Source organism: Thermobia domestica, chromosome 6 (assembly GCF_964235325.1).
Source record: "Thermobia domestica chromosome 6, izTheDome1.hap1.1, whole genome shotgun sequence".
In the NCBI taxonomy this organism is placed as follows: Eukaryota; Metazoa; Arthropoda; class Insecta; order Zygentoma; family Lepismatidae; genus Thermobia; species Thermobia domestica.
The window spans coordinates 250,583,788-250,608,262 of NC_137459.1; the positions used below are offsets into that span (position 1 = coordinate 250,583,788).

Here is a 24,475-nt window from a genome sequence, read left to right on the forward strand (position 1 = left end):
ATATCCTTAACCCATACTAGTGTGCAATAGGCAAAAGCTAGGGAACTTGAAGCATTCCCTACATGAAAGCTCAATACTACCTAGAGTGTGGATTATAGAGCTCACGGTATATATAGGGTGGCCCAAAAGTAGGTCTACAGTCCCGTACTGACCGGATTTTGTATCATTTACCTATTGTTATCCATACAGGTAGTGACTTAGTTTCTGTATTATTTGTTCTTATTCTCTTTTCAGCCATACTTCAAGCTTGGAACAGAACTAATTATCTTAATAAATTAAAATGTCAAACACAGTTAATGCAGGACTGTATACCTACTTTTGTGCCACTCTGTATATTTTAATCTCATCTTCGTATTCTTATGGACAAAATAAAATATAAGGACGACTGAAAATATGATCTTAATAAATGCACAGTTTTGTTGGTGCTGTTCTAAACAGAGTTGCGAGAAAATTTTGTAAGAAGTTTCTTGTACATTCAAAATATCAATTTTTCACAGTTTAGGCAAAATTATGTAGTATCAATGAATATATTGAAAGAACCAAAATAACACTTGATCACAAACATTGAAAACAGAAGTAATATAGCACTACGCTATTACGATTGAAAAGATGATATGAAAAGAAAATCGATTTGTCAAGATGATAGGAAATCCAAAAAGGGAAATATACTAACAATCACACTATTGGAACGCTTATGACAAGAAGTTGTTTTTTTTTTTTCGATCTCAGGAGGACCAAAATTATATATCATTTCACTTATTTTTAACGAAATATATTTTTGTATTATTTTAAAATGTGGGAAATGGAAACGTGGAAAACGTGTTAATATGTTTTTTTTTCAAGCAGAAGAATCATTAACATCGTAATTACCATTTACTGTATTTTTTTCATGTTCCATATATCTATTTTGTGATGTCATATTGTTAACACTTCTATTTCTTTTTTTTAATGAAGTTCAATGGCATTTCCCTTAAATAGAAATATAGATATATTTACGTATATTTCGCTATTTATCTACAAATCATTACTCAGTACACACACTATAGCAATTCAAGACAAGAGGATGAAAGTATTATAAGTTTTTATAATTTCTTTGCTGCGTCTTAACCTTTCACGTTGTACTGTCGATGATACCACAAATTTAAGACAAAGCAATATTGTTACATCCCATTGGAAGAAGGGAAAATGCCACTATATTTTGTAAGAAAGTCTTTTTTGTAATTTAATATGATATACTTGCCCACTGATGTACTTAAGTATTAAAAAAATACATTCTACGCATGTAAATAAAACAAATAAACATAACTGGAAACTGTAATTGGATGAATTTTGTATGTGTCGAACCAATGCTTTTTTTAATACTGCATTTTCTATTTTTGTGATTTATTATTATTATTATTATTATTATTATTATTATTATTATTATTATTATTATTATTATTATTATTATCGAATTTCATAATAAACACTTCACTTTTTACAGATCCATTGTGTGCACGAAGTTCAATTGAATCGGTCATTTGAGAAACACCTCATATCCAAAAAAGTAAACTTTCGGGAAATCAAAGAAAACCCAGCTGGTCCGTAATTTATCATCATATATTTTTTTGAATTTTTTGTATGTTTCTACAGGGATTTGGTAAGCTAATTCTACCAAAACAAAACTTTATTATTTTTCTTTTGATATTTAAAAAATTATAAACGTTGTTGGAGATGTGTTGTTTCTCAAATGACTGACTAAACGATATGTTATCACGTGTGAAATAAAAGGTAAATAAATTCAAATTATTAATAAAAATCAGTATTTTCTTTTTGAAATAATATATACACATTTTCCAAACATTGTTTCTTAAAACAATTCAATGTCATCCATATCGATAGTTGGCCGGTAATAAATTTTTGAATAAAATTCACCAACAATGTCTGCAGGTATATAGGCTTCGACCTTCTTTAGGTCATCGATTTTTTTTTATACTGATAGGTACATATTTTTGTAAGTAGGTACTGATTTTTGGAAGCTCTGGTAAACCAGTTCCCGATTTTTTCAAGTCAAAAGTTTGTTCATTGAGTCCACCAATAAAGTTTTTTTTTTTTTTTTTTTTACTTTAACTTGGCCTACATGTTTATTAGAGTTGAAATGTTGAATTTTATTTTGTTTTCCCTTGGGATGTTCCTTGCTTGAGTTTCCGTAGCTATTACTTTTTTTTATATATATATAAAATTGACCACACCATGAATTAAAAACCTTTACTTTTTCACTTTGTACTATTTCCACCAGGAACTTGTCCTGAATAGCAGCAGAGTGCAACATAAGTTGTTTAGATTAAAATAGAATAACAAAAAATAGTGCTGGAACCAGCCACATTAAAATAGAATAACAAAAGCAGTGCTGCCACCTGCCACCAGCCACATTTTTTGTAAGTCATTTGAGAAACAACACATTTCCAGGAGATGAGGTGTTTCTCAAAGGAATGGATATTTTCCAGTGCTCCATCACCATGGTTACTAAGTGGAGATGAGTTGTTTTATGCTTATTGCATTTGTCTAGCCTTCACCAACAATTTAATATGTCTAACTCAATTTTGGCCAAAATTGGACATGTGGTATTTCTCAAATGACTGATTCAATTAGTACAAAGAGGAAAGCAAGCAGGCCGCAGTTTTAACTTAAAGGGGTACAGGAACCAAACTCCATGACGATTTCTTCTACAATATTTTCATTAGATTACTATTAAAACTTTAATAACTTTTTTTTTCATATTTGACCTTTATCTGTGAAATATTAATTTTAATTGGCTAAATTTCACACTTTGACTGTCATGTTCAATAGAGTTGCCACCTTTCCAAAGCAAAATGTAGGAATACCTCATGTAGCTTTTCAGGAAGAGGGGACATACATTTTTTTTTTTATTTCGTAATAAGGTAACGTAAGTCTTTCTATAGTGAAGAGCGAATCATAAGTACATATATATCGGGTGTTCTAAAAATGGCGCCCATGGACCACAGAACACTATTGTACAAGTTAAACTAAAGATATATATATATATATATATATATATATATATATATATATATATATATATATATATATATATATATATATATATATATATTTGTATACCTTCTCGGTTCTGCCCTGGAGACGAGAATTGCACTATGTGGCAACGTCGCAGATAAAGAACATAGATTAGATCTACCAATTGATCAAAATAATTACATCGATTATTGTCAAATGATAGTTAAAGTCGATAGACGTCGACACTAGCGCCAGTTATTAGCGTAACAATTGGTGTAACTGCTTGATTGATTCGTACAGTAATGCTAATGGTTCCAAATTAATCTTTGACATTGCCACACAGTGAAATTTTGATTCCTGTAGCAGCTGAAGGAGGCTCTGGAGGGTATTTCATCATATAACATTTTCGCTTTATTTTGACCTGTAGAATAGTGCTCTGTGGCCCGTGAGCTCCATCTTTAGAACACCCGATATACTTGATGAAAGGAAAGTGAAACAATTTAAATCAACAGACTGTATAAAATAATATATATTTAATAAAAACATGGTCAGTTTGAATAGTATGTACCCTATGCATAAACCTACTTGTTACGTATCTTAATACATGCAAAGTAAAAATAGAAATAGTTAATTATCCCATCCAACTATCCCAACTAACGGCAAGAACAGTGTCGCTTGTTACTGTTATTGTTTCAGTTGCTGCCACTTCCAGGTCTACTGCTGCTGCAGCAGCTGCTCATATTTAAATACAAGCTTGTATATATTTCTGGTTATTTGTTGCTGCCATGAGAAGCTGGTATTCATTAATTAAAAAGTGAGTTAGACTCAATGATGCCAGGTACTTTGCTACCTGCCTCCCACAGTTATGAGGTTTCATGTTATTTCGTAGGCTCTGTAGAATAATGTGCAAACTAAGTTCCAGTAATAATAATAATAATAATAATAATAATAATAATAATAATAATAATAATAATAATAATAATAATAATAATAATAATAATTATTATTATTATTATTATTATTATTATTATTATTATTATTATTATTATTATTATTATTATTATTATTATAAGTTTTCAGCCCGCAGCACGCGTTCAGTTACTTGATACGCGACCAGTACAACGACTCCTAACGCAAATATACTGGATTCTTGGGCTATGACACATTTCCGTTTAATCCAAGCAGCTCCACAATATCTCAAGATTTAGGGCTAATTCAGTAACTCTGACCCAAAAGCATATCCACCAGGGTTAGATGCATTAACAATTTGGGTACAGAAGAGCTTATTCAGAGCATAAGCAGTAGCGTCAATAATATTTGGGGGGGGGGGAATTGCATTGGTTCAGTGGTAGAGAACACACTTCTGGAGTGTGAGTCCCTGGTTCGATCTCATCTTTCACCAAGTGGGCTTTCTAGGGTGGGCAAACAACTGTGTGCATGGATTTTTTGGGATTCTCCCGTTTCTCTCCAGTTTGCCATTCCACTATTATCATCCCCGTAGCCTCGGTACATAATTGCGGGACGTTAAAAAATTAATTACAGGCGGAAAATATGTGAGCCACCTACTCTTCTGTTAGCATATGAAGAACAGCACGCAAACATTGCGACAGTTGGCAAGGTTGCATTGAAAGGGCAAAATGTAAACTACTAGCAGCATCTGTCCAAATACTACAAATAACTCTACTGTGTTTTTTCTAGACATTTCAGAAACATTATCCTAACAGTTGGGTAAAGTTAGTGAAATGCATTCGGCTCTGTGGGATGACATGATTTGATTGTATTTTTGATATTATGAACATTTATTTCACTCTACACTATTCTAGCATTGCAAATCAAATCACTTACGTCTGCCATCTCGGTGTCGTCCTTCTCTGGAGAATGTGTGAACTCGTGAAACGGTTGCAGTTGCTCTGCTGTCGGGGCTTGTGCTTGTCAATGAATGGATCGGTTCTAAATCTACCAAAAGGTGTGAGCCACTCGTCTCTATGGGAGTCGTGGCAAGGCTATTCTGGTTTGAGAAGGAGTACATATTAGCGACACCGCTAGCAGTGGACGAACAGTGCATACGATAAAGTGGACCTAAAAAAGAAATAATAAAAACAATAAGAAAAATATGCGGTTGAAAGTGTGCGTGGAAGAGCTAAGTTATTAGAAGATTTTTACGTCAAATTGTAACATATCCCGTTATGCCTTTAAGGACGTAAAGACAATAAAACAATCTAGATTGCCTTGGGCATTTCTTTCTCTTAACTCTAAACTTTTTCTTCATCCTTTTTCTTTTTTACGCCTTCAATAATTTTGTGAGCATAACATTCATTACAACCAAGCTACTTTTTTCAATCATATGAAGTTACTTTTTTTTTTTTTTTTGCTCTTGTAAGTTGGCTCCTTCTTCCCCTTTATTCTTGTCTTATTCATATATATATACACCTAAATTTACACAATTTAGCTGAGAAGAAAGAAAAAATCCATTCTTATACGTAGCATTCCAAGATTTTGTGTTACATACATTGAATATTAAGAATGTAGAATGTTTGATTTCGAAACCAAATACAACCTAACAACTTCAATCAAAATATACATTGCATCTAAACTCCCTGGACTTACAGTTCATGAAGAGCATGTGAAGCTAAATAGCGCTTTAATTGTTTGGTGTACGAACTGCACATTGGTTCTCGTTCCGTTTCAAACATTTCTGATGTTATGGACTCGAGTATACTTCTTCTCATTTCCCCAGTCTACCGGTAATTGAACCTAGAACCATACGCATTGAGGACAAGCGCTTTCTGTCATCAAGAGACACACTAAAATTTATACAATAATGGAAAAGTCCAACTTCAGAAATGAATGTTTCAGGTTATCCTGGAGATTTTTTTAAATATATTTTTTCAAATGATTTGAATAATCTGTTTGTTTAAGTATTTAAACAAAGACTACATACAAAGCATTCTCGCTGAAGTGCTACGTTAATATACAGGGATTTCATAAAGTTTGGACGGATTTAATTTGGTTATAATTTTCATAAAAATGCTCATAATGAAATCAAATAAAGTGCAAACGGTAGCGGAAGGATTAAAATTTTAGTTGGCAACACTGTTAGATAAGCGGCAACTCTGAACACGTTGAGAGAGGGAGAGGGAGGGCAAGGGTCAGTTTCTTATCAAATTCCATCCATTGTTGTTTTCATTGTTGTTTCAATGTTGACTGTTAAAAGTAAGTTGTAAACTGTATTGGTGTGTGTGTCTTTTAAAGAAATAAATAAATGAAAAACTCCTCTGAGAAGACTATTTTTTTTACCGTATCAAAGATGGCGTCAATGAGTGAAAAAGCGCAATGTGTTCTGTGGTACGCAGAGCTAAAATCACCAATTCTGGTGTGTCGAAAGTTCACCAAAGAGTTCAAAAAGCCGGCACCGACTGAGAGTGCAATCCGAAAGTGGCATGCTAAGTTCTGTGAGACAGGAAGTGTCGTGGACCGTCCTCGCAGTGGGAGGCCGCCAACATCGCCTACAACAGTGAGCAGGGTAAGGGAAAGCATCATCAACAGCCCACATAAGTCGATTCCTAGACGGTCCATGGAACTCGGAATTCCACAGACAACCGTGTTTAAGATAGCCAAGAAGACGATCAAGGCCAAAGATTACAAAATCAAGATTGTCCAGGATCTGCATGATGAAGATTTGGGCATCCGGTTCAACTTCTGTGACGCCATGCTTAAGCAGTTGGAACATGGCGACGTTCTCCTTTCAACCATCATGTTCTCAGATGAGGCAACCTTCCGTGTCTCCGGGAAGGTTAACCGACACAACTGTCGCGTTTGGGGCACGGAAAACCCAAAGAAATTTTAGACACATGAGAGAGATAGCCCTAAAGTGAACGTTTGGTGCGCTGTGTCCTATGATCATCTGATTGGACCGTTCTTTTTTGAAGAGGAGACCTGAATGGAGATTCGTACCTGGATATGTTGCAGAAATACCTCATTCTGGAACTGGAGGCACGTGGAATCCAGAACGACCTCGTGTTCCAACAGGACGGGGCACCCCCTCACTACGCAATCAAGGTGAGACAGTTCCTTGACGAGAAATTCCCTAACCGATGGATTGGCCGCGGTGGACCGACCGCTTGGCCGCCAAGATCACCCGACCTTACCCCCTGCGACTTCTGGCTTTGGGGTCATGTGAAAACGGAAGTTTATGCGAAGAAGCCAAGTGGTTTCGAGAACTTAAAGGACAAAATCAGGGCGTCTGTGGCTGGCATTTCGGATTAAACACGGCGGAACGCTGTGAGTGGATTCCAGCGCCGCCTACACGAATGTGTGGACGTAAATGGCGTCCAGTTGGAGGTGTGGCGGAGAATCAACTGAGCTGGTGCAGATTACAGGGAAAAATTTAATCCTTCCGCTACCGTTTGCACTTTATTTGATTTCAATATGAGCATTTTTATGTAAATTATAAGCGAATTAAATCCGTTCATACTTTATGAAAACCCTGTATATATTATAAATCAAATTACACAATAAAAAGTCATTTCAGAAGATACATATTGCTATATCAAATCTTAATGCACTTCGTGTTTTGCGAATTAAAAGAGTTGAAAAAAAAGTTACAGATTACTCAATGCAAAGTGTGATCTATATCCATCATCATTTTCAATACACTTCCTCAAACCTTCCACCGTATATCTTTGAATTATTTTCAGCACGTGATTATCCAGGGAACCTATTGCAACACTTGTCTTCTCTCACAAATTGTTCAAAAATCAAGAGTTTCACAGCATGAATTTCACATTCCAAAACTCACCACGTGATTGATGGAATTGAAAGCAGGAGATCATGTTTCTCATTCTACGAGTTTTCTTTTTCAAGTCCTACCAGAAGCATACATATATATTAGAAACTAATACAGGTTGAATCAGATTTTATAACTTTATATAGTATAACTTAAAATAGAATATGGGAAATTGCCCAAAGTGTATTATATACCACGCAGAAATATTATGTCTTGTTTCATGTTTTTGTCAGTATACGGGAGTGGTTGATTTTTTAATATATGGTGTATATTTATAGGAGTACTAGATCAACAGTGAAACATATGTTGATATGACAATTTTATAATACCTTAGTACAATATCGAGAGATGATCCGTATCATACGAAATTAGATCTCGTAGGATTATTATACGTATATTGTAATTTTTCAGCTCAGGTTTGAAGCGTAGTTTCCAGAGTACTAAATGAATGGATTTTGAGTATACTTAGGTTGGATAGGTTTTGTACCTTTTCATAAATGTGACAAGTTTCGTTGCTCTATCGAATTGTAGAGAAAATAATTTTCAGCTCAGTCTTCTTCTATTCTTCCTTATTTGGAGCTCAAGGTTGGGTGGATGAATGATTCTATATAGGAATGTTGATTGTATTATTTGTTTACAAATACCTCACATTAGGTTATTAAAATTATAAGACATGAATACCATATATTTTAAGTTGCAGTATAGTCGAGTCAAATTAGAATAAAAGAAATCTTCTCTGCAGAAAATTTTCCAGAAAGCTCAATTTTTGCGTGGGCCTTAATTTTGTCGTTATAAACAATATTTTAAAAATCACCATCAACTTCCGCCCTACTAAAATACATATAACGGGTATTAGGTCAAGAAATAACATTTTTCTTGAAAATTTTGTAAACTATTGGTCCTCCGACAAAAATTGTTATTAGAGAGAATTAGAAAATGTACTTTAGGAGGATCATGGTAGCTCTGTGGTAGAGCGTGGCCCCTGGTTCGATCTCGTGACCAAAAATGTTTGTGGTGGACAATATTGTTTTCGTGGGTTTTCTCCGGACACTCCCGTTTCCTTCTACATTATCATAGCATTAGTTCTACCATCATTCACTTGCCTCAATCATCCGTCTCCTTTAAGCTAAAGGGCATAATCATGGAACATTAAACTAAAAGATTGTATTTTAGCTTTGGAACGAAATATCTCCGAAACGGACAATTTTACACACACACACAAAACGAAGAAAAAGTAATATAACGATTCTTATAGCAAATTTTCAGTATGACAATTGTCCTGCAAAGTTGGCCGGTCCCAAGCCAGTGCTGAAAAAGAGGGAGGGAGCCCCTCAATTTGGGCCAGTTCACATGCTTTGTGGTGAACTGGTCGTCGATGAGGGGGAGATAGGGTTTCGAAAGCAGCGTGGGAACACGCTTCAATCTTGTCTATCCTGTGCTAAAAGCTGACAACGTCTGTTAGTTGTCAGCGCATATCAGGATAACAACCTACCGGCGGAGGTGAGGCTTCAGCTATTCTCCGAAATGGGCAACTAACTCGTGCTATTGTATGTGGGAGAGTACGTGTGACGTAGCCAGTGAAGTTGGTAGTCTTTGACTGCCGCTTCTACCGGCGGGGCTGAGGCTTCGGCTATCCCCGAAATGGGCAACTAGGGCGTGCTCTTGGGTCCAGGAGGTAAGGCTACTTCGTACCCCAAGACGTATGAAAGAGTGGATGGCTGGTGTGTCCAATGTGGGCGGATCCAGCACCCTAACGGGAGGATGATGTAGATATTGCCCTCAAAGAGCGTGTAGTGCTTGCTCTTGGGTCCGGGATGGGATACCTAGTATCCTATCTCGTACTCAGGAGCGCTGAGATAGTGTTGCTGCATACTGGTTGTCAATGACTGGGTGCAGTATTCACGACCCTACCAGGGAAGCTTCCGCTCTCAAATGGCCAGTGTCTTTAAAGGTAGACAGTCTACATTAGCCATTGGGTCTGGTAATGTACGGTTAACCTCTCCCGTAAGAAGAGATAGGTCTGTATTGTTTGAACGGCCCTATCGAGGAAGGGTGTGGGTATCCCTTCTAATGGTGGTTTACACGTATCATTGAATTTCGGATAAGTAGCATTGCTACAACGTGTACGATGTACCTAAACACGTAAAAGATAGGTAGCCCCATATTGTTTGGGCGGGCCTACCAGGGGAGACACGGCTCCCAAATGAAAATGTCTGCCTTGAGCAATCGGTCTACATCACTCTGGCTCTGGTAATGTACGGTGTACCTCTACTGTAATTAAAGGAAGTCCCGTATTACTTGGACGACCCTACCGGGAAGGGAGTGTCGGATTCCTGCCTGCCGAGGGACTGAACGGAGGTGGGGGAGAGGCCAAACCCAGGAATTTGGGTAAAGGCTCTGATCTCGCGGAAGGGAGGAAACTCTGTAGGATATGGGCTGGCACCAAACTCAAATGGTGACTTAACACGTACCATTGGGTCCGGGATGAGGTACAGATGGTATCTCTACACGACAAGGCGGTTGCCAGTTGAACGATAGAGGTAGGCAGGGTCGGGATTGAACAAGCCCCCTCGGGCATTGCCTGGGGCCCCGGATTTGGGTTGGACTCTGCCGGGCTATGGTCATACCGTGAGATTCGATAGCTCATGGGAGCCAATACCAGGAATCTGGATAACGGTGAGCATGGGTGGGAGGTGAGCTTGCCTTATAACGCTCGGGCGACATGCCTGCAGAGCATGGTAGGACTGGCTCGCTAGCAGTCTGCCTCCACCAGTAGGTTAACTGGTAGGCACTCAGGACTTCGGTCTGGCCGCTCAGTGGGCGTATCCCACTACCTCACATGGGAGTTATATCGCTTAGGCAGGGGACAAATCCTGGCGGTACACTTCGTGCACGAGGACTCAGGTCCAAATCAACTAACTGCGGACGGCGTGCGAGGGAACCGGAATCCGTCCATCAAAGAGACCGAACGATCGCGGGCATACTCTCCATGCATGCAATTAAACGTCGTAGACCACTAGCATCAACGTATCCTACAAAGTATTTTTGTCGGAGGCCAAATAGTTTACGACATTTTTATGGAAATATTGTATCCTTGTCTTTTAAGTTGCTAAAATTTTTAATAGGATTTTTAGCAATATCAGTGAGGACTTTTGAGATATTGTTTAGAACAACGACATGAAGTTTTACTGAAAAAAGAAGTTTTCTGGGATTTTTTCCGCAGTAGAATCCTAATTTAACTGAAATTTAGAGGCAATACATTTTGGCACTAGATCGATTTATAGTATCGAAATATTGACAACTAAGAAAAAGAATAAACGATTAAAGTTAAGAAGAAATCAGAATATAAGAAAAAAGTCATGTTTCGTGATTTATTTTTTTATTTATTTTATTTTATTTTATTTTTATTTTTTTTTTTTTTTTGAAAATTCAAGAGTGTGTTGATAAATCACATACCTAAGTATATTGCTTGTTTGTAGTTCGATTTTTCTTTTAAGCACAAGAGCCATAAAAGGCATAACTTCATGTAGCTTCAAATCACTTGAATTCTGATCGGGAATTGAACTGAGGTCCGTGTCAAGGTAAGGACACTAATTATTTAACCATAAGAAATTTTAGACAAAGACTAATTAAGTATGCTACGTAAAGAAGAAACTTCCCATTCATTCAAATGGTTATCATTTTCTGATGCTAGGTGTATCACAAATAACATTTAATGAAACGAGTAAATCTATCAACTTCATCTAGTACTTTTCTGTGTTCGTAATATTTTAAGTCTTTATGTGGCTAGTTCCCCATTAAATTACTCACGAGACAATAGCAGAAAAAAAAGTTTATATGGAGGATAGCGGAGAATGAATCTTCGATTTTCCAAAGGCGATGAAGAAGGAAAAGAATGACATGCTTCGTATTGGAACAAAAGGCAATTCCTACGAAACAGTAGATGGTGATGTAAAACGTCGCAAGAACAAAGAGGAAGTCTATTTTAAAAGCATATTACTTAACGCCTTTGTAGAGAATATTTTCTTTTGTTTAACCAGGGCCTGATCAGTAGGTATGAAAATTGGCTAAACTACTGAGAGACCACATTCACGGAGGCTGCTGCTCTTTATAAAACTGGAACCAATGAGAGGCTTTGTTTCACAGGAAGCCATATGGCTAATTTTTCGATCGAACGCCAGGCTATTTGCAAAGAATCCTTTGTGGTCGTAAATGGAGAGTGTACTGCAAATATTGTCCTTAATTTTTATGCACGATTTTGCCCTTGCAGAACGAGTTCGTCATGGTCTGTGAACGACAAAGAAACAGATCTCCATTATTTAAAGGGCAGATGATTTTAACAGTGAAGCAAGGTTCAAATTTAGGTGACATTTGCTTGTATTTCTGTGCTATCGACGCCCACGACAATTGATCGATAAGTTGCTCGCTATTTTATGGTTTTGGTGGATAATAGCAGGCAACGATCTCTTTTTGGTAACTGTAGAAAGAGAAAGACTATATGCTATGGCAACATTCAAACTGAGGAAGAAACAAACAATTTAAACAATATGTTAAAAACCAGTTCCCGCTTTACATCTATGACACACTGATTTTGGCAATGAAACAAAAGCTTATCAATTACATGCTTTCTTTAAAAAAAAAAAAGAAAGAAATACAGAGAACAAGCAGAACTGAATTATAAAGTCATAACAGCCTATCAAAGCAAAATCATCTGTTATAAACATTTTCTTACAATAGCATTATCTTACATAATTGTACTTGTAATAAATGAAAAGTTATTTAACTGTTATTTAGATATAATGAAATAATACAATTTACACAGAAGTGCAGCGTTAGGGAACGCTGGTCATTTTTCACATTTTTGAACACAAGGTAGAACTAAGAATGTTATTGGAGTTGAGTTGATTTTGAGTTTAACGTCCCGTTCAGCAACGAGGCTATATGAGACGTGGACATACTGATTAATGTGGAATCCGTTGCACGTGAGCTCCCCCGGAAAAAAAATATCAGAGTATCTTTCCACGATGATACAGTACCTACAAAACACCTTAGCTCAAAACTTATTGTTTAACTTTTAGCAATTTATACGACGTCAAAAATACTGAATACGCATTTGTTATTAGAGGACACTTCCAAAACACCTGCATTAATAGAGCTAAACATTTCTTATTTCCATTTATTATTTTGAGAACGTCGAACGTAACAATATTCTCAGTAAGACCTGAAAGGCAAAATGATGCAATTGTGTATCACACTCCCTCAAAAATATAACAAAAAATAACAATAATAACATAAAAATACGAGCCCTCTCATGCCTAAGAGGTTAGCGTAGGCGCGCTCGGCGTGGGAGATCGAGGTTCGATTCCCGGTGAGAAATCATGTGGTTCGGACCTCATGTTAAGCAATAAGTTCATATCTCATGTGGTCTCGCTGCTAAAAGGGAAGCTAAACTCCAAATCAAATGAAACCAAAACGAAAATAGGAAATTTTCTTAATTGTTTCTAAATTGGAGATGGCAATTAACAATTCAAATGAAATTTGAAAAAGAAAAAAAAAACTTTCTGAATAACTCCAGAATATATCATCATAAAAAATATAAAATGTTGTGGTTTCCTTTCAGAAAATTTTGCCTAGGAGCAAAATCAAAATGTGAGGGGACTGTACTTTGATAGCATTTACTAATGGATGTGTCCGGCATACGATTGCCATACAATCACAATTTATTTTACCTTAGCTCTGAGAGAGGGCGATTCACTAATTTCGAGGGAAGGCAAGAAATACAAAAGATTAGTGCAAAAGCAATAGATTGTGATTCTGAGATTGAAATGATATTGTTGTTCTATAGATTGTTTCTGAATTTAGTAAAACATGGTGGTGCTCTGAATGAGACAAATATGAAGAGTTACATCACACTTCTGTTATTTCTGTTTGGTGAAACCATTGTATTATTAGTTTCGCCTAGCAAAGTATATGATAAGGACATTTAACAGTAGCGTAGATCTTAAATACAAATTACTATATTTGCTGATTTTCCTGTATTAGAGCTTTAAAACAGGGTTGGATAACCACTTTCTCAGATGTAAAATCCTAAGCCACGAACAAAACATATTTATTTCAGTATATAATGAGTAATTGTCTTGTCTAGTACTACAAGAATCAATCGAAATATCGCGGGCCTTGTATCGATTCCCCTACCTAATATTCATATATAAATATATAATTAGGAGCTCCTTCGTGGCTAAGTGGTTAGCGAACGCGCCTTTGATATGGGAGACCCGGCTTCGATTCCCTGTGGGAGCTCATGTGATTCGGTTTCCACGTTCATCAGTAGGTTCTGTCTCATATAGCCTCGCTGCTGAAAGGGATGTTAAACTCAAAATAAACTCAACTCGCAAATATAATTAATGCCATTTAAAAGAAAAAACAAATGGAAAGTGAAGGTAGCAACGTGGTTGAAATATATCGTTCATCAAGTAAGCTTTTGTAGATAAATTTGTATGTTTAGTTAATACATGTTACTCATAATCTGATTTTTTCCCCACGTTGGCATCGTGAAAATGTAGAAAATAATTTTCGTTAAGAATTCAAAAACAAACATGAACTAGACCTCATTTAGTAATCTCTAACCATAGAGTTGCTGTGTTTGTAATTATGATAATCCAAAAACTTTCCTACGTCACCTACCACCATTTATTTGCGCCTGTTGTTTCTTGTAGAGAAGACAGCAAGGACACATATAGCACGATACTATAGCCAAGATGAGTATAGCTGCTAGGATACCCAACACTATGCCCAATATCAATGGAAGGCTGAAATGAAAATGAAACAAATGAAAGCTTAGCCTTATCAACATGAAATTTTGACAAATTAAGAAGAATCAGCGTATGTTCCGAATGTTGTACAATACTTTTTGCTTGCTAACTTCTTCTGAAGCAGCAATGCTTATGTTGCAAAAACACATAAATAAGCTAGAGATGCATGGAAAGCTCTAAAATAAAGAACAAAAAATAAGCTAATACATTGTCAATAGTTAAAAAAAATAAAGGTTATTATGATCGTGAATGAATAATTCTTACACCGGTATCAAAAGAACAACATTTCTTGAGTTACATTGAGAAGGCTACATATGATTCTGCATCTTTTGAACATGACTGACAGATATTTTCAATGCAAAAATACTAATGTGTGGACGTAACTGATATATGCTCATTACAAAGCAATGGTGAAAGCAAAGAAATTTTCTTATCGACAATGACCTTTTTGCTTACAGCAAGATGATCGGCTTCCTGTAATTGGCTATTGCGGACAATGATGTTGATTATTCGAGTTCCAACCCAAGATGAAGAGCGCAGTTACACATAGCCTACTAGAATTACAATTACACTTCATGGTATGTACTTTATTTACACGAAGACAAAATAGGTGTACTAGAGAAACAAACACAAAATTAAACGTTTTACTGGTTAACAGAACGACCTCCATCAGTAGCTTTAAGCATAGTTTATGACTAGAGCCGCTAAATAAACAACATAACTACGAATTTACTATTTTGAGTTTCTAGTAACAAAAGTCTTTTCTATATACGTAACTATGTTCATTCGTTTGTATGCGAACGAACAAAATGGAGAGAAATAATGCTCGCTTTATTTTTAAAAAATAAATATTAACTTATTTGATGATATATATAGCAAAAGAGAAATTATTTTTATGCATTTGTTGTCGTGTCAGAAAGAAATTCTGAACAGTGCATCAGCAAAATCTATGGAAGTTTTTTTTTTCTAACGTAGGATCAGTAAACTTAATTATTCGGATGAAGAACAAATGAAGAGCATTGTAATCAGTTTGTCAGAAAAGATGAGAATTCTATAAGATTGCCAACTTTTCTTTAAAATACAGTGTAGTTCAAAAGTAGGTATACACCCCTTCATTGATCAACTATAACATTCTAGTTTATCGGTTTAGTTGCTTTGGCTCTTCAGAGGTTAGATGTAAGCAAAAATACATACATTAAGAACTAATAATAAAGAAACTAAGTTTACCTGATAGATAACAATGAGAAATGATAAAAAGTGCAATGAGCTGATCAGTACGGTACTGTATACCTACTTTTGGGCCACCCTGTATATACAATTCACCTAAGTAGTTGTTAAAATAGTTTTGTATTTCCAAATTACTACTTAGTATTTTTCATTATGATTCAATTAAGAGAATGTCCATTCTGCAGTTTATACTACATTCTACAGTTTATATAAATCCTACTTCTTCCTGATTTGTGGTTCTAGAAACTTTATTGATAACTATATAAATGTTCTCCTTCATCATTGATAACTATTGAGAAAGAAAATACTGTCGGGAGATCAAGTAGAATATTTGGTTGGGTATTTGTAATAATTTCAGTATTGATTTTAGTGGGAAAATGAGAATGTAGAAGGGAGTGCGTCAGTAACCTCTTTTATATCTTAAGAACGCTCTCGCTGTAGTTGCATGACAATATTTTTTTGCATTGAATCATTGAAAACTTCATCATTGGATCATTAAAAACCTTTGAAATCTATGTTAATGTCCATAAATAGCCATATATCATTTCATAAGGTTTATAGTGTTTTATGTACCACTCTTGATGCCAAATTAGTTTGTGGAAGACTTGTATGCAATTTGAAGAGAATTGCGTTAAAAGGAGGAAGTGAACCTTTCTATTTTAGGAGGACAATAGAGACGCCTCTAACAACGAGCAAATTAAACACGAGATTTCAGTATTTTTTTATGTTTCATTGCTCCTACATGCCGAGAAATTAGTTTACGGATATCTTCCTGTATGTTGGTCTGCTAATCGGTTCATCCATCTACCTGTACAGACTTAAAAAGCCACAGAGATCAAATTATCAAAAGATTGTTTTTAAAAGTTTTGTTATGGATTTCCTGACAAAAGGGCAGTTCAAATTTTTCGTATACCCAAAACTAAGGGTCTGTAGTGCAGAATGAAAATCGAAGATTGACTGAAATTAAAACATAAAATCTGCTAACACTTGTTATTAACAATCTGAGTTTGGCAATATATTTGCCTTCATCAAACACATTAGGAAAAGGGCGGTATACATAACATCCAGGTAATGAAATGTTAACAAGTGAATAGTAAACATGGTGACAAGCAGCAGTATGTCCCTTCGACATCAAAGAACGCAATATAATCGTGGTAAGCATAATCTGACAGCATGTACTGTCGAACGTCATAGCGACAAACAGCAGGTGATGGTGTGGGGTACAACATATGATCACGGCTGCTATGGAGGACAACCTCACCAGCAACTGCTACATTAGGAAAGTTCTAGAGTTCAAGGTCACAACCTTCCTTCGGGTAAACCTCAACACCGTTTTTCAACAGGACAATTCCCGGCCACATATATATCCTTATGCAAACCTTCTTGCATGAACGACGGCTGCCGCATGACATGTTGCCCATTGAATATGTGTAGGTTATGGTCGTCCTACAGCAGCTATAGTCATATTTTGTGAACTGGTATATTATTCGAGTATAAAAAAAAAATATTACTCAGGTCATCCAAAACAAATGTAACACAGATGCGCACGGCTTAGAGAATATAACGTATCGATATATTAAGAAATGATCTGATTCACTGTTATTCTAACTTACTCATATCTACACAGTCATGTTCCGTGCTGAATACTTTCCATTATCCTGGAAGGCATCTAAAACGGTAATGCCCCTTAAGCCATAGAAGCCTGCACAGGATATAGTTTGTTACCGACCTATACAATTGACTTCTACATTCAGCAAAATCCTGGAACACATTTTAATCAAAAGCCTACATATTTACTTAAACGATTACAATCTTCTTCTCACACAAGCCGGATTCCAACCATCATTTTGTGTAAATTATGCACTTCTTCGACTTGCATCTCTCATCACTCAGCAATATAATTCAGTTAAACCCTCCTGTTTGATACTTTTCGATCTAGAAAAAGCCTTCGATAAAGTCTGGCATACTGGACTCATATACAAATTCCTTCCCTACAGCTTCCAATGGTATACATTCATTTCATTTACAGCTTCATTTCCAACCGCCTGACATAGATCTCTGTTAACACTAGTCTCTCACATCCTATTTTTCTACACCAGGTGCACCACAAGGTTCGGCTCTGCCCCATTACTTTACTTGTTCTATATTGCTGACATGGCTAGGCTCCCAGACAGGATCCATTTATTTCAATATGCTGACAATACTCGGTCTATGGAGCACCATTCAACAAATAAACTGTTCTACAGACTGCAATCAACCGCTTCACCGCCTGCTGTGCTTGTTGGAAACTTACTATAAATGTGGATAAAACTCAAGCAATTGTCTTTTTACCACGAAGATCGAAAGTGCGTCGAAACGTTCGCCATCTTTCACTCCATATAGATCACGAACCTATACGTCCCAGTAACACAATCACCCATCTCGAAATTACTTAAGATCGTTACTTAAAATGGAACAAACACTTAGCAAATATCACAACTAAAGCTTATAATAGTCTAAAGCTGTTGAAATACTTAACTGGTACGACCTGGAAACTTAAAGCACAGCAGCAATCTTAAACACACATAAAGTTTTCTTACGGCTAATCTTAATATACGGATTCACAGTGTAGATAGCCGCTTCATCTAAATTCTACCAAAAGCTTTCGAAACTCGAACGACACGCTTTCCGCATAGCCCCTCATGTCCGATTGCCTAGCCCCACGCAAGAGCTATATCATCGCCTATCTTTCCTCACACTACAGTATTACATCGAAAAATTACGTCTCAGCTATATCAGGAAACGCTTCCAAACACAGCACCCCTTATTTCATAACACTACTTAATATTTCGATTTTCATCACACATCACATCGATATCACCATACACCCTTGTCCCTATTCTTGACGCTTTATCAGTATACTTTACCTCTAAGACATCATTCGTTCTTAACCATTTCTGACTACATTATCCATAAACATCTTCCACTTATTCATCCATCTTATCCTGCACAGTAATTAGCCTTGCTTACTCACTTACGCTTTCCTCGTTCTCATCATCGTTCAGAGTTGCCCTTCGGCAGAAGATAGCTTCATTTGTCTGATTAACTTAACCCACGTGTTGTCCTGTGCATTTCACATCGCCTCATTCTTTATCCTCATTATACACTTTTAAAAATAATTCTTAAATTTGAGAAACCGTTTCTTATCTGTGCACGAGACAATATTTTCTTAAAAATGAGATTTGATAGTTCTCATTCATAAGGAAAGTGACAGTGTATTTTCTCGTTTCACTTTATACTACCTCGTATACTTTTCTTCATTTCTCATTAATGAGAGCTTCAAACTCTTGTTTCTAAGAAAAGATATTCTCGGAGCACAGATATGAAACGGCTTCTCAGATTTAAGAACGTATTTTTAACAGTGAAACATTATCAAATTCCCATTTGTTATTTCTTCCATTTATCTTGTATATATTTATTGAATCTGTTACCTCTACGTTAAGTTCTGTTTGTTATAGTTAACATTTGCTATATACCTATATATATGTTTACTTCCTTTCTTAATGGTAAGGATCAACATTCCTTACACCAAATCATTGTAAATTATTGTGCAATAGAATACTAAAAGTTTCAGTAAAGCACATATATCACCACTTATATTCTGCACCTAAATTCCTTTCCATCACTCACCTCTCAGAAGGCGTAACTGTCTTATAGGTTGCTAGCCGCTATGACTAGCCGCTAAAAATAAATGCAATTTCATGCACATTGCCTTAGAAGGAAGTCATAAATATCGAAGTAACTGACACTGGGAATCTGTATTTGTTTTCATTTTTCCAAATAAGAAAACGCACAGAAAGCTAACTAAACGCAACCAGAAACAACAACACAAAAAACTCATCTTACCTAAATCCTTCAGACTGAAATTATACAACACAACAAAAGACTCTACGCAAACTGGCCCATACACAACTAGAAAACTACCATGCCGAGTGTCGAAAATACAAACCAGTTCAAATTATGGCAAGAACAAACGAGTTCACCGAAATTCACGAAGAACAACGGCACTTAACAGAAGAACAACCACAATATCAGCCTTGCCAGCAAACTAAACTAAGCCACACAATAGCAACAAACGAGATATACTTCATCTATCCAAGGAGAAACCAAAGAAGGAGATACCAAAAGCAATTTACATCACTCAGCAGAGTAGCAGGCAGTGCTAAAAATCCCTTCCTGCCACTTCGTGGCGGGTAAATCTTAGGTTAGTCAGTCAGGCAATGTACGGTGTAAAATTTACAAGAGAACCGTATCTATCTTATAAATAGATTTGAGGCGACTGTAACACATTTGATACTTAGTAAATGAACGGTTTGGCAGATCAATGATGAATAATAAAGTTATTAATTAATACCAGTACTTTAATAGCTTGCATTCACCAAGCAAGCTGGATATCACTAACAACATAAAGTATACAGGGTAGAGATGCAAGGGCTCGGAAAAAAACCGGCCTTTTTGGAAAAAAAAAACTCGTTTTTTTCTGCTTTGCTTTTTTGCTTCGGAAATTTTGGGCTTTTTTTCAAAATACTGCTTTAAATTGATAAAACAGACTTTGTATCGCTTCTCTATAACACAAAAAATCATTTAATTAGTGGTTGATGCTGATAATAATATAAAATATCGCAAATAAACTATGAATTTCGAAAAAAATATTTCAAACAATTTTTCTTCAACATATTTACATTATGAATTCCACAGGATTAACCAATGTATATAATAAGAATTTTTTAACCTCCTATATACAAAAGTAAGCAGAGTTGGCAAGAACCGTGGTTGTTTTTGAATATGCCAAAAACCCGTTTTTTGGGGGATGTTTAAACCAGGCTTTTTTGGTTTAAACCAGGCTTTTTTGACTTAGATTTTTTGCTTTATGTATTTATATTACATATTCACAGAAATAGCCTAAGTTTGTTTCGCCTTGATGTTATTATGCAACAGCGGGGTTATGCCGGAAGAACTCCCATAAGCTTAAAGAAGTGCGGTCAGTAAATTTCTTAAGTTGAGAATTTCCCGCCCTAGCCATTGGGAAAATCCCGTCATTACTTGAAATGTAAGACAATAACGGGAAAATCCTGTTATTGCTTTGCATGTAAAATTTAAAGGTCAACGTACCATAATCAGTACGCTAAAACTGAGGTATTAAATTACAAATTTAGTACCGGTACGTAGATATAATTGAAAGTCCAATCCAAGCTAATGTTGGAAGCTACGTAGGCAATCGATAAATTTTGCCAATTTCTATCAATATATTTAAGCAATATTGGCTTCTTTATAAAACAACACGCATTTAGGCATGTAGAAATATACAATTTGGTTTGTTTCGTATATTTAGGCTTAACATCCTTACGAAATACCGAGGTTATCAAGGAGAAGACTTTCGCTTAAACTGACATCCGAACCGCTACTTGGGTTACGCATGAAAGAAGGTTTGTGGTTCAACCGAGAATTGAACATGGGACACCTTGATTAAAAGGTGAAAGGGAAATAAAACTATTGCAGGTGGTTTGATATCTGGAAACGTCACCATGAAGTTTACACGATTCGCATTTTTCTTTTTTTTTATTTTTGTGGTTTAAACCAGTTATTAAAAAAAAAAGTTGGTGTAAATCAGCCAACCCTAAAAGTAAACACTTCTTTTAAAAGAATACACAAATAACTAGCAAAATAGTATGTAGTATTTTTACTTCAAAATATTCCATACCCTCTTTTTGAAACTAAATAAAATTAAAATAAAACATAAGAGAAATACTTAGATTTATATGATACACTTAAAGGCTGTACATCTAGAGCTTTTGGTTCTGTATATTCTTGAAATTCTACAGTTAAGTTTTATAGAACCACCATCACAGTTTACCCAATCCTCAAGTTTTCTGAATTTTTAACAAGAGGGATTCAACATATCATTACGGAATTTCCCCCCCCCCCCAAAAAAAGACTACGGAATATATTTAAGTTAAGCTAAATACAACTGCACAACAAACATGACTGAGTGATTAGCTTTTGCGCTTCTATCGGGAAGTCCGGGATTCAACCAGCATTCGACCATTCTGACAAAGCTTTTCTTCATTCCATCTGTGAATGTAGAAATAGTGCGTGCACTGTGAGTTGGGCGACTTCCTTTTTTATTGTTTTTAAATCGTTATTAGTACTAATTACCAGCAGTGACGGTTTTGCGAAGGTTAGGGGGGCGGTCTTTCGGACTGAAGCCCGTTCCCCAAAGTTACGGAATGTCTGCAACAAACGAAATATCTATTATTTATGCCTTTACTCATAAACTTTAAGCTCCCGTCAAATAAAAATTACGAATGTTTAAAAAAACTAAACATTAGTAAGAAACCCTTCCCAAAATACTTTTCTAAATCCGCCACTGATTCTCAGTATAAAATGATTTTTAAAGTTGTATCCGGAAGATTATTGCTAAACATATAAACGAAACGAAATATTAGTTATGCCTGTACTCATAAACTTCAAGCACTTCCCAAATAAAATTAGGACTTTTTAGGAAACGAAACAATCAGAAAAAACCCTCCTAAAGTACTTTTCTAAATCCGCTACTGATTATTTGTATAAATTGGTATTCAAGGTTGTGTCCGGAAAATTATTGCTAAATCACTTCACAGCTACAGTATAACAGAAATGTGAAAGTACGGTTTGACGGATATATTGAAAAACGTACGCTTTGACGGATAAATAGAAAAACGGGCAAGTTTAACTTTTGCGCTAGAAGCTAGAGTACTAAAAGCTCTTAGAAATGAAACATGGATGACAAACTAGAGAAGAAAAAAGATGTCGATAACTCAAAAGTTAAAATAAAGTTAAATAGCCTCTAAAATTACCCTCAAATACTACATTCTTCATGTTAGCTTTAATTCGTAAAACATGTGCTCCATCCATCTTGATGGTGAATTTCAGAGCGAAATATCACATTCAGGTCATGGAATTTTTATCTAACTATAGAATATACTATAAGAAAGCTATTTAGATAGAAAAATCATGAAGTTGAAAAAAGCCAAAATTTCCAAAATTCTCGTTTTTTCCCAAAAAAGCCGGCTTTTTATGTAAAAAAAAACATCGATTCAAAAAAGCCGGCTTTTTTGCATCTCTAATACAGGGTGTCCACAATGTCTTACCCCGGCCCATATTTTCAGAGTCAGTTCGGAGTTTGTGATTTCTGCTAACATGTAGTGAATGTATTGTGGAAGACCCATTGCTTGAAGTCCTCGTGATAAATGGGTGGCCCCCGGGTGCCGAAGGTAGGGGTCAAATCAAAAACTTCAAATGGAAGGATATATATGTCAAATTAGATAGCATTCGAAATCTCGTTACAAAGAACGATTGGTGACGTCCATCTCATATCGATACATGTGACAGAGATTGAACTTGTAGTATGACTAGTCACTAATCGTGGCCCCTTTGGTGTATACCCTGTACAGATATGGGAGGAACGTTACCAGTAATGGTGTCTTACGAGCTCTCGAATGTCATCCAATTTGACATACCTTTCCATTTGAATTCTTTATTTGAGCCCCGGCCAGTTGCGGCGATTGGACGTTAAAAGTGGGGGGAGCAAGACATGATCTGAATATTTGTATATCAATGTTAGTTTTCCTGGTTGTTTCTAACACTTTTTTGACGAAAGGTTGTATAACTAAAACGATACTATCTTTTCAGTTAAAATACAGTATATCGCATTTCATATTTTATTAAGTAAATTGACAAGAGAACGCAATTAGGTACTAGCTCTTTGTACTCTTAAACAACGAAAGTGTAAGAAGAGATTTGATTTCTTGCGCATGAATATCTTAAAATTATATCTGGAAAATTGTGTGATCAGATTTGCAAAACAAATAAATAGAAGAGATAATATTAATCATAGTAATGAATAATGAGGCTTGTTTGGCAAAAGTTATATTGAAAATGGGGATTAATGAACAACTTATATTTTTAATTCCACACATGCCATTAAATGTATGTTATTACTCTTAGAAAATGAATGACAGTAAATACTACAAGCATATGCTGCGACATTTAAAAAAATACGCAATTGCTTTGAGTTGCAATTTAAACGCAATTCCTGTAGCTTTCCTAACTCCACAAATAACCAATACGTACTCAAGTAACGGCAAATATTATTTGGTATATATTTTTTTTCTATGAACCACTAATACATACAAATCTTTACATTTCCAAATGAAACTATATACATTCAGGAGTCACTTCAAAAAAGTGCGGGGGCAACTGCCCCCTCTTGTCCCCCCTAATCGCCGCCCTTGGTCCTGACTCCAGCTTCCGTGGTCACACATTTATCTGGAGCACTTCAAACAGTGAGCCTTCACCGTACAAGCACTGCCTGTTAGCTGAAATCTCCAACTCCGAACTTTTGCTGAGAAAATGGCCCGGGGTCATACTTTGTTGACCCTTGGAGCTTTTTCTATTTCCGCACTTCTTCGTTCACTCACCTACCCCTTTAACACCGCCGCGAGGTTATTTTCACACCGTTTGTTATCAGCTGTGTATGAAACGGCAACACCGCGCCTGTGTTAACCGTAACACTGGACTTCTGGTATTGAAATAACACGCTAAAGTGGTAGCCATG

At 36.0% G+C, this 24,475-nt stretch overlaps 1 protein-coding gene across 5 annotated transcripts in view; it reads right to left on the minus strand.

Moving 5' to 3' along the window:
* LOC145688474 (uncharacterized) overlaps positions 1-24,475 on the minus strand; it is a 306,168-nt gene that overhangs the window by 58,713 nt on the left and 222,980 nt on the right. For 4 of the 5 annotated variants that reach the window (XM_081762755.1, XM_081762757.1, XM_081762754.1 and 1 more), the window contains 2 exons: positions 14,486-14,610; positions 4,861-5,094 (listed from right to left, as the gene is read on the minus strand). In XM_081762755.1, coding sequence (XP_081618881.1) covers positions 4,861-5,094; positions 14,486-14,610 — 359 coding nt within the window. The remainder of the gene's footprint in view (positions 1-4,860; positions 5,095-14,485; positions 14,611-24,475) is intronic. The other variant, XM_081762756.1, reaches the window with a different exon arrangement.